This window comes from Xiphophorus maculatus, chromosome 5, assembly GCF_002775205.1.
Source record: "Xiphophorus maculatus strain JP 163 A chromosome 5, X_maculatus-5.0-male, whole genome shotgun sequence".
NCBI lineage: Eukaryota > Metazoa > Chordata > Actinopteri > Cyprinodontiformes > Poeciliidae > Xiphophorus > Xiphophorus maculatus.
The window spans coordinates 11072138-11085918 of record NC_036447.1 but is presented as its reverse complement, the minus strand read 5'-3'; the positions used below and the strand labels follow the sequence as shown (position 1 = coordinate 11085918).

General features: G+C 36.3%; 1 protein-coding gene across 1 annotated transcript; it reads left to right on the top strand.

Moving 5' to 3' along the window:
* The first annotated feature begins 8316 nt into the window (after positions 1-8316).
* Positions 8317-13042, top strand: LOC111608561. Its single transcript, XM_023333434.1, has 6 exons — positions 8317-8728; positions 10291-10551; positions 11530-11645; positions 12443-12571; positions 12668-12757; positions 12858-13042. The coding sequence occupies exons 1-6, from the start codon at positions 8635-8637 to the stop codon at positions 12918-12920; spliced, it is 753 nt and encodes a 250-aa protein (XP_023189202.1). The 5' UTR covers positions 8317-8634; the 3' UTR covers positions 12921-13042.
* The last annotated feature ends 739 nt before the right edge of the window (positions 13043-13781 follow it).

The following is a 13781-nucleotide window of genomic DNA, read 5'->3' as shown; positions in this document are numbered from 1 at the left end:
AGCGTATTATTGAGTTTTACAGAGTTTGTTGAGTCAAGCAATGGCAACTCATAATCTCAGGATTGCATTTGAGTGTGTTACACATACTTTCACATACAAACCTTCCACAGTTCATTATATAAAACTTTCTTCCCTCAGTCCAGTCTTCTGTCCCTCACTCTGAACCAGCACCTCTGTTCCTGACCACCCTCACCCTCTTCCTCCTCATCACCCCGTGCCCCCTCGCAATCATTCTGCTCTGAGGGGTGTACCGGGCGAGCGTGGTGGCCTCCCCATGAAGAATCTGAGCCCTTTTGCCGCCTCCCGCCTCCGCCATGTCATCCCCGCGGTAACCGTGGCGACGGAGGTAGGGCTCCAGCGTTGCTAGGCGATGAGAGAGTTCGGCGATGCGATGGCGCAGCAGGGAGACTTCCCTAAAGAGGTCGTTAAGAGACTCGGACAGAGGGCGCACCCTGCAGGAAGAGCAGCGGAGGTGCAGCGTCACACATAAAGCACCTTCCTAACCATGGCCTAAAAAACCCCATTAACTTCAACTTGCATGTTTATGTGAGCGCTTTATATATATATATATATATATATATATATATATATATATATATATATATATATATATATATATATATATATATATATATATATATATATATATATATATATATATTTGTTTATTTTCTGTTTTAATCTCAGGAGTATCTTACATCTGAATGATTAAAAAAAGAGTTAGAATTTTTTTTTTTTTTTTTTTTAAATTAAAATGTTCGTCTGAAAACAGTCAGGTGTTGGATTGACTTTGAGGTAAAAGTAGCTAAAGTTCAGAGAAAATCACAAAATGATTATTTTGGAAAAGCTTCAGGAAAACAAAAACATGTGGATCCATGGAAACATTGGAAACATAGGTCGGAAACATAGGTGGAAACATAGGTTCCAGAATTTGTTGTGGAACCTATGAATTCTTTTAATTCTACTTTAAAAACATCTCCTAATTTGAGATGTTTCATTACAAAAATAAAATATATTAAAGAACTTGAAAAGATCAGCTGGGAGTTAATACCAAAAAATGCAGTGCTGTTTTTACGTAATATTGACACTGTGTCCCTGTGCCATCAAAAGAGTTTTTGTTTTAAACAGTTCTTCTAAATTTGGCCTCAAATAACATCTTAAATATTTAAAAATGAGGCCTGCTTTTGTTTATTTCTTGGGAAAATATCTGTTAATTTAAAATTTTATCCAAGTCACATATTTTAAAAAGTTCTGAGCTTGAGGCAGCTTTACTGCTGCGTTGCATCACTTCCTTTAAACAACACTGAGTAAACATTTGGAACTGCTGTTGCTGTAAGAAAATGAAACCATTTTCTTACAGCAACAGCTTGGGTGCTCAGTTGCTCCAAATGGTGACAATGCAGGCTGACACATTAATGTGCAATAGAGTTTGGTACTCTACTACACATTAGAGAGTGAGATACTTATATAGTCAAAGAGTAAAAATTGGAAATAGGACAGGGAGTTTAATTTGGTGCAGCTCCAGACAGTGTTTAAATAGGATCTAATATAATATTTTTATGTAAATGACATTTATAAGCTCTATTTGTTTCTGAATCTTCCCCTTCGCTTGCCTGATGTGTAACCTTGTGACATTATGTCCTCTCTAATTGTAAAACAGGGTGGTGGCACCATCATGAGAAAAAGGAGGCTGGTCAGAGGTTATTTGAAAATGGATTGAGCTAAATTCAGAGAAATTTTGGGAGAAAACATTTTAGACCACAAAAGACTTGAACCTAGGACCAAAGTTTAGTTTCTAGCAAGATGTCAGCCCTAAACATACAACCACAGCTACAGTGCAAAGATTTGTATCAAAGAATATGCATGTTCAGATCAAGTCCAGAATTTGTGCAATGACTTCTGAATAAATTTTCACAAATGGACAGATTGAGTTTGAACTATTTAGAATGTATTAATAGACAAAATATCTAGATACAGCCACAGTGGGACGTGTTTCTATACAGGCATTGATTCATGTGGCTGAATACAAGTTCACACCACACTGTACAGAAAAACATATGCTACTTTGTTTTGGTTTATCATAAAAAATAGAATAAAAAAATGCCATAAACTTTGTGGATGTAAAGTGACAAAATATAAATATTTTCAAAAGTTATGAATAATGTTGCAAGGCACAGTATGACAGTATTTTTCAATCAGCCTGAAATATGTTAAAAGCAACTTAACCTCCTGAAGGTTAAGTTCAGTGTTTCCGGGACCCACATCAGGCCACCCTTTCAAAAACTTCCTTGAAGCGCCCCTGTTTTAAAATTTACCTGGAGTAGTCCGGGAGCAGAGTGCTGGGCTGAGAGTGCAGTAGAGTCTTTATCTCCCTGAATATGTGTTTCCCCCAGGCGTCCAAAACTCTGGTCACACTGCGCACGGAGGCCACGTTAACACTGTCAGCTGAAACCAGAGCAGGACACCATCAGGTTTCCATTCAGATGACATGTCTGAATATATCAAAGAGCTCATCTGGACACTTTGCTGCATTTCATTTAGCTGCTCTGTGATTTATGGACTCTGAAAGTCATAAATTTATACCTCCTTCTCTGTAGTTCCAGTACCCGTAATCCAACTCATTCTCCTCACTGCCTGCTCGGGCCTCTGTTACTGTGGCAACCAACGTCAATACCATCAACACAGAGAAAGGGGCCATGACCAGGAGTCAGATGCTGTCCTTTGAAAAGAAGGATACGAAGAGAAGAACAAAGCTTTATGTGGCCTTTTGCTGAAAAGAAACTATAATCTTTTAGGGGTTTTTTTATTGGATGAGGCAATAAAACACAATAGAGAAAACAATTATAAAATCATAGAGCTGTCAGGCATGAGACTCAAGCAGTTCTATTAAGTATTGACATGCATGGGGGAATAAAATATCTCACACAGCCTTTTAAAGAACTAAAATAAAGAAATATTTTACCTTGATTCAAATGGAAAATCAGACAACGGGATGTGTAGCCTGGTATGCCTTACATCTATAGTGTGCCGGTGTACTCTCCCATCTAAATAAGGAACATTCTTCTAACTTTCACCTTCAAGACTGAAGCAACTCGATGTTAATCTCCTTTTATTGTATTCCGCTTTTTCCACTTTCAGACATCCAGCATATCATAAAAAGCTACTGATGTAATCTTAACTACAAATGCCTGACTTCATTGACTGAGTTAGTTTGCAGAATCAGATTTCAATCATCTCAAGTCATATGTGCCAGCATTAGCATTCATTTACAAGCCTGCTAGTTCACCACCGAGGCATGTTCCACCCTAAGCGATGGTTGGTAATTATTGCAATTCAAACATGCAGTACTAACATTTGTCCAAAATATATGATCTAATGTGTTAGGTAAGAGAGATGAATAGACTTCACTGAATATTTTCCACAGGAGGAAAAAGTAATTGATGAAACGATAAAATGTTGTTATATAATAATGTTATTTTCATATGTTTATGATTTTGGCTCAAACTGGTGAACAAGTTTCTCCAATTAAAGTAATAGTTTTAAATACAAACTAAATCGCACAAACTATTTATGTTTTGCATTCATACTTTTAACCAATGAGTTTTGATTTCCAAATTCAGTTGTTAGTTTGCCAAATAAATTATGAGGTAATTTCTTTTTCAGATAATAATTTGTCTTGCCGATTGAAATTAGACAAAAATCATTCCTTGTGACCCAAATATTTTGTGTCATTGTTTTTCTTTGGCAGCCTAACATTTGGGACAAGAGTCACACCTGCAACCCAATCTGAATTATTCACCAAGTTAAGATTAAAACGTTTCTGGGATGTACTTTGTTTGTTTTTTCTATTTGGCAGCCTCATTGCTGTTAAATTTGGCTGACGAGTGTGTTTGGCATTTCCGCATCAGGCTTGATGAGGATCCAAAATGTGGAACTGATGTTAGGCAGAAGTCACCTTGGTCCAAGAAAAAGTAACAATGTTCCTCATTTAAATTGTGTTTTACAATGTAACCAATTTCAACGTGATGGTGGTGTTAAAATTCTCAAAGTGCAGACATGAAACTACAGAGCCTTGTAAAAGTAATCATGCGCCCTTAAACATTTCCAGATTTTGTTCTGTTTCAACCAAAAGCAGCTGTAATGTATTTGGACAAAATGTGAAAAACAAGACACAAAATAGCACATAATTTTAAAGTAGAAGGGCAATGATGAATGGTTGTCAAGTTTATTATGCGCAAAAATCTGAAAAGTGTGGAGTGTGTATTTGCCCAGGCCTCAATGGTTTGTCAGAGAATACTAGTGAAGAAGTTTAAGTTTTACCAATACTGATGCAGGATCAATATCAAAGCACAACAGGCACAACAGATAGAAAGTATCGTTAAAACAACAAAGCTTGTGTATAAAAAAGAGGCCTCACTTTAACATAAATCTGAGTGTGGTGCATTTGTTGTTAAAACATGATTTTCTTCATTGAGTGAAATCACCCATGACAGTGAGAAAATCCAGAAATATTAGTCAAATAAAGGTAAAAAGTACTGTGTAGTAAAACTACTCCTAAATATATTTTTTTCCAAATCAGTAACTACCTCTGCAAGCAATATGTGAATGCCATGACAGCATAGAGTGAGTGCAAAAGCATGGCTATGACAAATACACCTATACTCTGTAAAAGGAGACTTTTAGAATTAAAATAAGTTATTAAAAAGCAGAATACATTAAAGAGAAATTTTATTTTTGACAGCCACTCAAAACATTTCTCAACAAGGCCATGATGAAACAGAAACCTCATAAGACAGCACTGCCACTCTGCCCAGATCTCTTGACACTTCTTTGCATATCCATGTAAAGTTTTCTACATCTGTCACTGTGTAATACACTATGCACAGTGTATTACACAGTGACAGAAAAGTCACTGTGTAATACACAGTGACTTTGTATTACTGTGTAATACAACTAGAAAACTAGAATGGTATGTCAGGGTGGACGAGTCATGGTGTGGGGTTGCTTTTCTTCAAAAGGAACAGAGAACTGATCACAGTTAAAGGAAACAATCAAACACATTAATGTGTGACCTAATCAAAGTCCAGACATAAAACACATGGACAGCATGTATACTTTTTCCTCCAGATAGCTACACTGCAATATCTCAATATCTATTAAAAAGATACATAATATCTCAAATGTCTGTGGTTTTATTGTGGTAAATTGCAAAAGAAAAAAAAGAAAAAGAAATAAAATCAAGGAAAATGAAAACTTTTGCAAGGTTTTTTATACTTTATTAAACTAAAAGCTAAAAGCTGCTCCATATGACAGAGGAAGAAAACTTACTGAGGAACAAACTGAATGAAACACCAAAGATACTTGTGGGACTTGGCTTTGATCAAGTTGAATCAACATATTTGTCTGTCTCCAATCACTTGAATTAGACTTTGTGACTTTATGACTCATATTTTATAAATATTTAGTCTGTTTGTCTGTTCTGCTCTAATCTTTTTAAATTCCATGTTTGACAGTGGAAAAACAAGAAACAGGTTACAGGCAGGCGACCGAGCAGGACAACAACTAAAAGCTAAAATCAAACAGCTTCTATCGATAGCACACTCTGGTTCCATCAAAGACAATAATTAACCGGCGACTCATTATTTTGCTGTTGAATAATACTAATTTGAAACGCACAGGGAAAAACAGCAACAAAAGAAGTTATCTTCCGTTGCGGTGGTTAAGGTTTGTGGCTGTGAAATTTGAAGCTTTTTATAAACTTACGTAAGAATCAGGGGGGGAGAAGCTGGAAGCTGTTCTGGAAAAAATTATGGAATACTCACAGTTGTAAGCAATGATGATGAGACTGTAAGACTTTCTCTCCTCTCTGTCAGTAATCCGCCTGTGATCCACTCTGATGCTCTCGTCTTTTCTCCCTTGGCCCACAGAGGTGTTATGAAGACAGTTTTGTTTATCTGAGTACACCTTGAAGTACTTCTGTAAGTATAGTGGCTTTGAGAGCTGTGGTATCTTTAGACCTCAGCACACGCCCACCTCTGACTCTTCCTCTTTCTCGCACTCACACACACACACACACACACGCACTCTGCTATACAGCTGCTGCCAGATGTGTTACAGATCCCCATTTTTATGATTTGCCTCACATTCTACTCTCCCTGTATTCATCACCTTTTTTCAGTTGCAGTTGACGTAAGAGGAGTTGAAGTAATTTTGCTGTACAAAGTGATGAAATTTCTGTACTAATATAGTAGAGCACAGTTTCTTTTCAGTAATGTCTGATTTACTTTAAACATGGGCTGCTGACAATATGTTCTCCAAAGCTGGGATCAACTTAATTTATTATAATTGCTGTTGTATTAGTCATAAGGAAAATAGTAGCATTTTTTTAAAATAAACTCCAGATCCAGATCTCATTTGCAAGAGGGACCTGGGCATCTAAACTAATCTAAATTTAAACTATAAATATCACTCAGCTGCAGGCTGACGGATTTAGACCTTTTATTTACTGTTAAAGAAAGGTTACACAAAAATAGATGGAGCCCCTTAAGGGACATTAAATAAGGGAGTAAATAAAAAAACTAATTTCTTGTGTGCCCCAGATAGTATCCGATGTTTACCAGATCTTGTGCGTACCTGATAACATCTGGTATGCATGAAAAAATGCATTCTTTTATTATTTTTATTCAATGTCCCTTTAGGAATATAGCAATGTTAAAAAATACAAAGTTTCTTTTGTGTGCTTTCTGTGTATGAGACTGTCAAAAGTTGATTGAGTCTTTACTAGATAATAAACTGAGTCAAATTTAACCAAGATGTACAAAAACATACAAGAAGTTCAAATATGTCATCTTTTAGCAAAAAAATAAAATAAAAAGAAGTTGTATACATAAACGCAATATGGCCTTAGTGCTTACATAGGGTTTGAGACAGGAAGTTGCAGGTATAAGCTTTTAATCATAAAACTGTCTTTGCAAAAATGTATTAGCAGTTTGATGGTCTGGGGCACACAGGTGTTTGTTGACATAAAGCTACGCACAAAATACATCAACAGGGGCCTTAGAGAAGCAATCTGCTGCAACTCAATCATAGAAAAGTAATAACAAAATATTGAAAGTCTATCATTTTACTGTGAGGTTTTCTTTTACAAAAACATTTTAGTTTTCAAAAAAGAGGACAACATTTAAGAGATCATCATTCTTCCTGGTTGAGGAAGTCTCAGCCAATTCACCTCAAAATCCAGCTGTACAATGGCTCTACACAGCCTCCTACATTTGCTCCAGGTCTCTGTTTCTTGTAAAACTAGATTCTTGCACTTGCACAATTTTAAATGAATGAATCAAGGATAGGCTTTGTTAATGCTGCACATATGCAGCGAATTTTTACTATGCTGTGACTGAGACTGTAAGAGAGGTAAAGTCTTATAGTCTTTGTCTTGAGAATGTGCAGTTACACATGCTCAATGTGCAAAAAGACCAGCAAATCTGCTTAATAAAATCCACAAGCACATTTAAAAATCATTTACAGAGAGCAAATAGATACAAGTCAAGATCCAGGATGTAACCTGAATGTTGAAATTGAATAAAAAGTTTGTTAATATATTAGTATAAAGGTGTGCACACTTATGTTACCAGATTATCTCAGCTTTTTATTCTTATTTCATTCGTAACGGTGTTGTTTGTTTTTAATTTAAACTTTCCCAGATAGGTCACATTAAAGCCAAAAAATATTTTCAAATGATTCTTTTGCTTGACAAAAACACCATCTTTTGACTGTGGTATGTACACGTTCATGGTATCACCATTTTAAGTTGATTTTTTTAAGTGCAGCAAATATTTTTATTCAACTGCATTTTTTTATGAACCCATCTGCTTAATTTATTTCCCTAAAAGGGGGAGAGAAAAGAATCAGAGGAGAGGATCAATTGCATTAAATGTGTAATTTAAAAAACAAAATGTTTTCCTGGCATCCAGATGTTTTTCCAGCTCATGTGTCTGTTTTCATGCTGCAGCAGAGGTGAGGTCAGAGTTGGCCCGTTAGTGCCCCCAGAGAAAAATGTGGTGCAAAAGTCAAGCAGAGGGGAGAAAGAGGAGGAGTGAGGTCAGATGAAAAACAAGACCACCAAAGGAACGTGGACACGAAAGCTGCTGCTGTTTATTTTTCCAACGTCCCAAAACCTCATCAGAAACTACAGCATTGAAAGAACCTGGTTCATATTAACACAAGTAAAATTGCAACCTCACACACACAGAAGCCCCTACCACATGAGCCTACTCACCCCGTTATTCCTCCAACACTGTCTCACTGTGGTAGAAAGCCAACACTGCAACTCACCGCTAGAAACTGACTGAAATGCAGCAGCCAGAAACTTGTCTTTTTCACCACAACTCAGAGCAGGTCACGTCAGGAATCAGGCCTTTGTGTTTAATGTAAGCTGTCAGAGATGGAAGGTCTCATTACGTTTGTGTTCTGGCCCTTTAATATCCAGTTGAAACAGCTTCCTTAAAATTGAAACATTCTTTTGAGGAACTAGTGGTTTTGTTGCTGTCAGGAAACCCGCTGCTGTTTATTCACCAAGACAAAGAGAGAGAAGACATTTGGCGTAAACCCATCCAGACAGCTGATAACTTCCCTGACATGGCAGCTCAATACTTCTGGCATCTTTTCCTTACTTTGGCTTGGATATTTCTACTTTCCTTCCCTTCTGTGTGTAAAGGAATGAATGGAATAGGTAAGGCTGTACAAATGCTTTCTCAATATTGCATAGGCCGATTCAAATCGCTACAGAAGTCATGGGTGACGTCTTCCTCGTCGAATATGTATTTGATTAGCATCACATTAGTCACAATTACTTATTTTTAACTTTCTTCTAAGGTTTGTAAATGTCATAAAAATGTTTAAAAAATTGTTTCATGGGTCAGAATCTTTTAAAATTAAATCCTATATTTAATATGATGAAGTAATTCTTGTCTGGTGCCGTTTACAGTTTCTTATAAATATTTTTAAATAAATATTTTGTCAACCACAAACTCCAGGCAACGTTTTTGGAATTTGACTTGATAAAACTACATAAAAGTGCTAAATAAATAAAAAAAGAAGGAAAGCTATTTGTAATTTTAAACATTATTTCAAAGTAAAAATGAGAAGCTTAGCAGACATTTTGATTCAGCTCTCTTTACTATGATAATACTAAAAAAAACTGAATGCAACTAGTTGTTTCTCTAAGTAAATACTTTCCACTTCTGCGTAATTTAATCTAAGTATTAATACTTGATATATAAATCTATTCTGTTGTGTGAAGGTCTCAGAAGTTTGTTAGATGATATTAGTCAACAAACCTCAGTGAATACCAAGGAACACAGCAGACAAGTGAGGGAGAAAGTAGTAGAGTTTAAAGCTGAGTTATAAACCAATGTCACAAACAGTAAACAGCTTATGGCACACTGATTATCCACAAGTGGAAGGAGTGTTGTCCTAATGCAAACCTACCAACATATCCAAGTGACATATTTAAACTGACAGGAGGTGCAAAGGGAATACTAATCAGGAAAGAAGCCAAAAAGCTTTTGATAACTCTGGAGGAGCTGCAGAGATCCATGTCATGATCTGCTGACATGACAACTATTAGTTGTACACTCCATAAATACAGGCATGCTGCATGCAGTTTACCTCAGTCCATCCAAATTTGCTTCTCTCTGGTCAGAGGAAATGTAAAACTTAAGTTTCCCCACATCACCATGAACACAGCATTCCACCAGCTTAGCATGGTGGTGGCAGCACCATGCCATGGGGGTGATTTTCTTCAGCAGGCGCAACCAACTTTGTCACTGATAATAGAGTTAAATACAGGGTGATCCTAGAAAGACTTGAAAATTTAATTTACAGACTCTCTCTGTCCATAAATCTGACTGAGATTCAGGGTTTTTTGTTAAATAAAATGGACAAAACTTTCATTCTCAAGATTTGCTAGACTATTTGAGACATAACTCAGAAATATGCAGTGGTTTTGAAATTGAACTTGGTTCTACCAACCACTGATATGAATTGTCTAGGAAACTATGCATTATTTTCTGCCACATCAAAATGCTACTTTGTGTTGCTTTGTCATGTAAAATCCCAATAAAATGCATTGAAAGTTGAGATTGTAACTTGACCAAATGTGAGAATGTTCAGATGGCATGACATGTTTACCATGAAGTATTTAGAAATTGCCAGCTAATTGATCAGAATCTTATTCGTCTCCTATCTCATTATTTAGCAAGAATATGAACTTCTTTTGTGTCTAAATTGCAGAGATAAAACTGAACGATGTTGTGTTTGTGGCCTTCTCCGGCGAAGATCTCATAATTGATGTCACCATCCATAAAACGACCAACCAAACTTCAGAATATTTGAGATGCTACGACCCATCTGAACATCAGATAAAGGAAACTATGATCAACCCTACAATAGGGGATGAAGACCTACGGCTGCATCTGAAAAACCTGAGCAGTTCAGGATTGTACAGTTGCAAATCTAATTCGGCTGAGGTGAAGTGGTATCTTCGGGTGACAGGTAAGCATTAAAAAGACATGAGGGTACATAGAGTTCCTCTCATCCACATATCTACAAGATGTTTGATTTTGTAAAAAAAAAAACGTTCCTCTGAATGTGACTCCAGCAAATACGATGTTAGTGAAACTTGTATTACAAATGTTTGTGAAACAAGCACAGAAGGGTTCAAGTTACAAACCAATGTAAATGTAGCCTTTGTTTTCCTTTTACACATAAACATACATCCATTGACTATACTACTGTATCATAGTTTCAACTTCCATCTACGTTTCAAGAAGAAGAAACAAGTAACTAGCAACACATTGTCATTTAGCAAGTGTATATTTAAAATATATAGTGAAATAAAATTTTCTTTCTCTTCTTTTTTGATTATCAAAGCTACCAGCCTGCCAGTACACCAGATAGATAGGGACAGTCATAGAAGACACAGCACTCTCTTACATGCAGATGCACATGCTGGGTATGCAGCTGTAAATAATTATTCAGCAGCTGAGCAATAGTAGCCAAACAGTGGCAGAATTGTTTCTTAAAGTTAAAACATCAACTGGATTTATTGCCCAACTTCCATCTCTAAGCACATCACATTCCCTATGTCCTCAATCTTCCAAAGAAACCTTTATCAAAAGATCAAGCTAATGTTAGCCAGCATATGACCAGTTTTTAAATGATTTTTAATCAATTTAAATCAACTCTAATCCTGAAAATGCGGACGTGGTTTAAGCGAGTACACAGTTTGCATGAAACCAGAAGGCAGATTCTCAGCCTGATTGTGTTGAGCACATTCTGTTTTTGAAAACAACTAGTTTCAAAATCCTACACTGAAAAATACCTTCTGTTAAAACTTGGTGACACCAGGAGCAACAAGCTCTTTGATCAGAAATATCTTCCCACCAGATGGGGAATCTATAAGTCAGCCTCTGCCATCCAGGGGTTGCTGCATTCCAGGACAGACTGACCATGTGTGTTTTCCATCTAAAGCCTACAGGGAGCCGCAGAAGCCGGACTACACAGAGGTCTTCATGATGGCTATCTTCACGGGATTGCTGCTGGTCTTCAGTGTGTTTGCCTCTGTGTATGTCTTCAGAGGACATTGGGTAAGATTTGTGCAGCGCAGAAATTAAGAAACCCACATTGCAAGATAAAAGTGTGGCTTTTTGTCTCATACTGTGATGTTACAAAATGCAGATTTTCCTGCATTTAGAAAGGTACAGTGTCAGTCAAAAAAAACATGGGGGTACACACCCACACGCAGACACACACTCATATCTAACTTAGACACATCCAAACTTTTTGAACAGTTGGAGGAAAACTGACTTTGAATCCCACGAGAAAACCCACACATGTAATAGGAGAACATGCAAACTCTATTTAGATAAGCCCCATTTTGGCTATAAACACAGCCCGTTCATAGCACAAAGCAGCAGTGTTAATAATAGCACCATCATGCAGCCCACGCAAAACAGAACAACTTCAATCAATTGTACTTGTTCCCTATCCGACAGTGGATTGGGATTAAAGTTAACGTTCATGTTGACTTTATATGCTAAATAGATAATAAATAAAGTATAAGGTGTTTTTAACCTGTAACTATTAAAAAACATATACCCAAATTTATGTGCATGCACGCTGCATACAGTCATGCATGCACGCTGCATACAGTCATGGATGTATACAGACACATACATACAAATAAACATATAAATAAACATATATATATATATATATATATATATATATATATATATATATATATATATATATATATATATATATATATATATATATATATATATATATATATATATATAAGAAAAAATAAACATTTTATTGGGATACTTCTTCTACATCTGTTTCATATTAGCCTGTGACCAAAAAACTTCTTTCCAACTAGAAAGAGACACAGTCTGGATCTCTGGCCACTAGCAGAACACAGAAGCAGAACACAGAAGAAAGGAAGGGGACAGAAAAAGAGGAAGACAACATGGACATGGCAGCAGCTCAGTCTTCTTCGTTCTATGCTGTAAGCATCCACTTTTTTCCCACTCATCTCTTTTTGTTCTCCATCTGCCATGGTTTTATGAGTTTATTTTGGTTAATCATTCTTGAACTCGGACAGAGTCTGGAGCCTCGGCCCAGGTCTATTTATGATGTGCTGGATCACTCAGCTGCCAACAATGACAAGAAGCGAACAAAATCCCCAGAAAAGGTACTCTTTAGCAAACCTAAAATGTTTGATGTCAATAGTGAAATATTTAATGTCAACATAAAACCCATAACTTCTCCATCTCCTGCTCTGTCCTCCATAGGTGGAGCAAATTGCCGAATACCAGGATGAAGGCATCTTTGAGTCTGTTTATGAGAACTTTTGAGTTAAATAAACTGGGTTTGACTGATTTTGCTTCATAGCACCGAGTTAAACATCAGTGCTTTTCACTGTCACATTTGGCAGGAATAAGTTAGGAGATATTTCAAGAAAAGTAAAAGCAAAAGATTAAAAAAAAACTATGCAACAGATATTTCATTGAAACTGTGTAAATAATAAATAAACAAAAGTATTAAGAGTAACTTGTATTTAAATGAAGATTCCTAGAGCTTCTGTCACATTGTTATACATATGATAGCTGGATTTAATAAATATTGCTGAATCAGTAACAGATGTTTCATTTGCTGTTGTTGTTTTTGTGTTGTTGTGACAGTATTTCATGCACAGGGATTACTATGATGAGCAGATATTTACAACTGTTTGTATTGTAGTGGTTTAGTTTGGGGGTTGTTGATATACTGGCGCATATAGTAAGCCAACATGGACAATATGTTACTCCTATTGGCACTGCCAGTCACATTTGAAAATGCCTATAAACCAACATGACCAGCAGTCAGCAAGAAATGCAGAGCATGTCAGCAGTACCTAGTCATTTCTCCCACAGTATGATACAAATATTTATTGGTATCTTCAGTTACATACTAGTAACTTTATTTAACATCTAAGGACTAATATAAAGTATTGATTTTATGATTTTATGTTTGGAGGTAATCATCCAACTCCGTTTGATCTGAACATCATGCATCACTAAATATATTTTACTGGAATTTTGACTAATACTTAGGGCATATCATTCTTTAACATCACAGCAGCAAACACATGTTTGCTATTAAACCACATCATTGTTATGTTGCCAAAACTAAGGAGCTACTTTCGAAACATAAAGTAAGGATTCCAGTTTAGAGTG